Source organism: Homalodisca vitripennis, unplaced genomic scaffold (genome assembly GCF_021130785.1).
Source record: "Homalodisca vitripennis isolate AUS2020 unplaced genomic scaffold, UT_GWSS_2.1 ScUCBcl_2053;HRSCAF=6425, whole genome shotgun sequence".
Classification (NCBI taxonomy): domain Eukaryota; kingdom Metazoa; phylum Arthropoda; class Insecta; order Hemiptera; family Cicadellidae; genus Homalodisca; species Homalodisca vitripennis.
Window position 1 is genome coordinate 62,257 of NW_025778179.1, and position 3,918 is coordinate 66,174.

Here is a 3,918-nt window from a genome sequence, read left to right on the forward strand (position 1 = left end):
GGTGATCGACGCAAAACATCTCGACGAGATAAAGCTTGCGTTTTACATCACCTACGAGAGAGTCAGTAAGTGGTTGAATACGGTAGAACTGCGGTTTGACACAGCATAAGACAGGAGCAGTGCTTATCACAAGCAGAAAGCAGCTAGAAACGGTCACGTTGGACGTTGGAGAGCACACAATCACATTGTAGCCGTTTATTCGGTATTTGGGTGTGATGCTGGATGCCCGGCTTAATTTCAAGCAGCAAGTTGAACATGTGAGTACTAAAGCGTCGGCAGTGAGGGCAAGCCTATCACGACTGATGCCAAATGTTGGAGGCCCAAAGCATAGCAGGAGGAAGCTATTATCATCGGTAGTCACTTCTTAAGGCATTTCAATCTGGGCTGATGCGCTTGAAGTACAAGATACAAGAAGAAAGGTCGCATCAATATATCGGCTAAGTTCCCTGAGAGTGACGAGTGCCTTCTGAACAGTATCTAAAGAGGCGACGTGCGTTATTGCTGGAATTCTGCCGGTTCGAGTGTTAGCCGAAAAAAGGCGGGCCCTCTATCAACGACGGAAAACATCTACATCAAGTCCTAAGGAACTTAGAACTGAAGAACGGCAGAACAGCATACAGCGATGGCAAGCGCAATGGAGTGCCGCAGAAAAGGGTCGGTGGACGTACCGCCTAATACCATAACTGGATGTTTGGCTGAACAGAAGCTACGGAGAAGTCAATTACTATCTGACGCAGATGCTGTAAGGGCACGGCTGCTTCCGAGCATATTTTTTATCACTTCAAACACTACAATTCGCCGGAGTGCCCGTCCTGTCTTGGAGTCTCTGAAGATGCAGAAAACGAATTCTTTATTTGCCCTAGATTGAGTATACAGCGTGACAACCTGGAAACTATTCTTAACCCGACGCTGCAGCCAGAGGTACTAGTGGAAGTGATGCTGTCATCGAAAGGTACATGGGACGCCACCAGCACTTTCGCCATGGAAGTGCTAAAAGAATTAAGGTCCAAGAAGAAGTGACATCAACCACCTGATAAAAGAGCAGAAATGCTAGATCCTCTCCTTGCGAAGTAATGCCTAACGGCGGTTTCCACAGGGACTCAGAGGCAGAATAAATGGGTTTTATGGTTCAGACCTGACAGTTGGCAACCAAATGGGGGGGTTTTAGTCGGTAGGCGCATCTTGCGAGTCTTTTATGTATGAAAATGTTTGACCCAACCCCCAAAAATGGGACAGTTTGAGTTTAAATAAGCATATAAGTAGGTACTCCTGGCAAGTGACATATAATTTTATAAGTATTAGAAGAAGAAATAAAGTGACAAAAAGTAGAGGTCTCTAATGTTACTTTGTCAGATTTTGTAGTTAATTGAGGTGTGAACTGTTTTATAAAATCCCATTACTTTTGAACAGTTTTGTAACAAATTAATTAGTAAGCATTTTGAAATCTCACATAAATTTTAACCAGATGTGATGTTTTGAAATGGCTACCATGTACTTCTTTATACAAATAAAGCAATTATTCAAAACCGCGTAAGATTTTCGCTATTTGATTTCGTTACAAAATTATTCACAAGTCATGGGGTTTTATAAAACAATTCAAACTTTAAATAGCCACAAAATATGATGAAGCAAGTCTACATGTCAGTTTTTCCGATATAACGTTTGTAGAAATAACTTAGTGGACATAGTTCCTAATAACTTAATTAATATGATATTACCATCGAAGTTATCGGAATTTACCATGCGAATCGCAATAAGAATCTTGTTAAAAACAATTTACTTACTCTACGTAGATCAATAGTTAATAAAGGACACGAGCAAAATGGAACTTCCAAAAGCAGGCAATTTAAATATTATATTTTTTGGTCGGACATCCATCTTATATTAAATAACCAAATCATATATTCAGTAATAAAGTGGCAGAGCAATTTGGAATGTACTTTCCAATGTATATACAATTTTAATGTTATTGTGTTAATGTAATTGTGACATTTTTACAGTGATACATTGTTACTTTTGCATCAAATTTCAGAGAGTGTTTTATTATTTCAGGACTAGTTAGTATACAGAGTTTAAAATGGAATCCTTGCCTAAAGAAGTTCTTATTGTTAGCCAAATATTCGGTGGTTTCTGTATGAAATCAAATTTTGATCCAAAAGAGAAAAGAAAGAAACTTCAATTTTCATTTCCGATTTTTTTGTGGGGTTTAATTTTAGTTTCACTACAAACGATGATGATATTCATAGGACTGTACATTGACCACAGCAAAAAACTTGCTGGTGAACTTCTACGAATGTTTGATGACTTTGGAATCCTAGTGGTAGTTCTGGACTTGGTATCTCTTAACCTTATGGCGGTCGTTGTATTCCTCAGCTGTGCCAGGAAACACGAGCGCTTCAACAACATCCTTAACATCCTGAATGCCCTTGATCAAAAAGTTCATCATAAACGTACCAGAAATGAAGGCCAAAGCAAAAATAATATTCATGTTGATTATCACTTTAATACTGATTGTGTGGAATGGTATATCGGATTACATAAGATCTTTCAGATCCGGCTCTGAAGATAAATATCACTTTATGTCACTTTGCTATATTCCTCCACTGTCAATGCATTTTGCGCAAGTGGCAATGTTCCTCCACTTCACCCACGTCACTCAAAGTGTTGCTACAAGGTTTAGTATTGTCAATCTAAGGGTGAAACAGGAAGTGATGAGAAACAGGCAGGTACAGCCAATGAACATTCAGCGTCCATCGAACGTCAATGTTCCTCAAAGTGACAGAGGTGTTTCCTCCACCCGCGAGGTCGAGTCTCTCATGAGCGCCTACTGGTTACTATGTGACGCCGTTCACCAGATCAACGTCTTCTACGGAGATCAGTTATTGGCCGTATTATTTACCGCGTTTGTGCACATCACGATCTGTCTTTTCTATTTACATCTCGCTCTTATAACTGAAGAAACAATCACCACCACTAGCCTTGCAGCTTGGGTTATCACCTACATTGCTTACGTGCTTCTATTGTTCCGTGCAAGCACACTGGTGCATGATCTGACCGACGAGGCAGCACCTATGATCTGCAAGTTGATCAACACGGATTTGGACCCAACTCTGGTAACATGCCTTGAAGAGTTTTTGCTTCAGTTAGGCAAACACAAACCAAGATTGTCTGCCCTTGGATTTTTTGATGTTCAGTACTCTACCCTGACAGGGATGGCAGCTGCAGTCACTACTTATCTAGTTATCATGATCCAGTTTGAATTTCCAACATTTTCACTGGCATCATATCCATATAAGAATTAAACGTAACGTGACTTTTAAATTATTACGTCAAATCCATAGATTAAAAATCCGAATGTTATCACTTTATAATAGTTAAGCTTCTAGAGTACAACATGTTCATGGATAGTACTTTCACTATTATATGTCTTTTAAATCAAGAAACGTATAAAAAATATAAAAGAGTATATAGAATATAATATAATATAAAATATAAAAGTATTTTTCATGCATTACCTATATAGTTCCTTGGTAGAGTGTAGACATTTATTTTATTAACTAAGTTTAACATTTAATATCAAATTCTACTAAGTAAAAAGTTTTAATTTTTTATATTAAATTTAGAAATATTCTATTTGCTAGAAAGTGACGAAACACAATTTCAATCACATTTCTACGTAAACGTGTACCAATTCAGTAATATGATTTTAAAATAATAGAAGTTTCGAAGATGATTTTATCATTTCTTCCGTAATATAATGAATAAGCTATTTATTTTGAATATTTTAATCACAATTATGGAAAAAGCATACACTTTCCATTAAATCTAACTAGTTTCAAAAGAAGATAATGATTTTATTTGATTTCTAGACTCGTTCATAGCTTAGACCAACATATCTAATTTCATCAGAACAAACTA

General features: G+C 37.4%; 1 protein-coding gene across 1 annotated transcript; it reads left to right on the forward strand.

Moving 5' to 3' along the window:
• The first annotated feature begins 2,630 nt into the window (after positions 1-2,630).
• LOC124371820 (putative gustatory receptor 28b) lies at positions 2,631-3,302 on the forward strand. Its single transcript, XM_046830175.1, has one exon. The coding sequence runs from the start codon at positions 2,631-2,633 to the stop codon at positions 3,300-3,302; it is 672 nt and encodes a 223-aa protein (XP_046686131.1).
• The last annotated feature ends 616 nt before the right edge of the window (positions 3,303-3,918 follow it).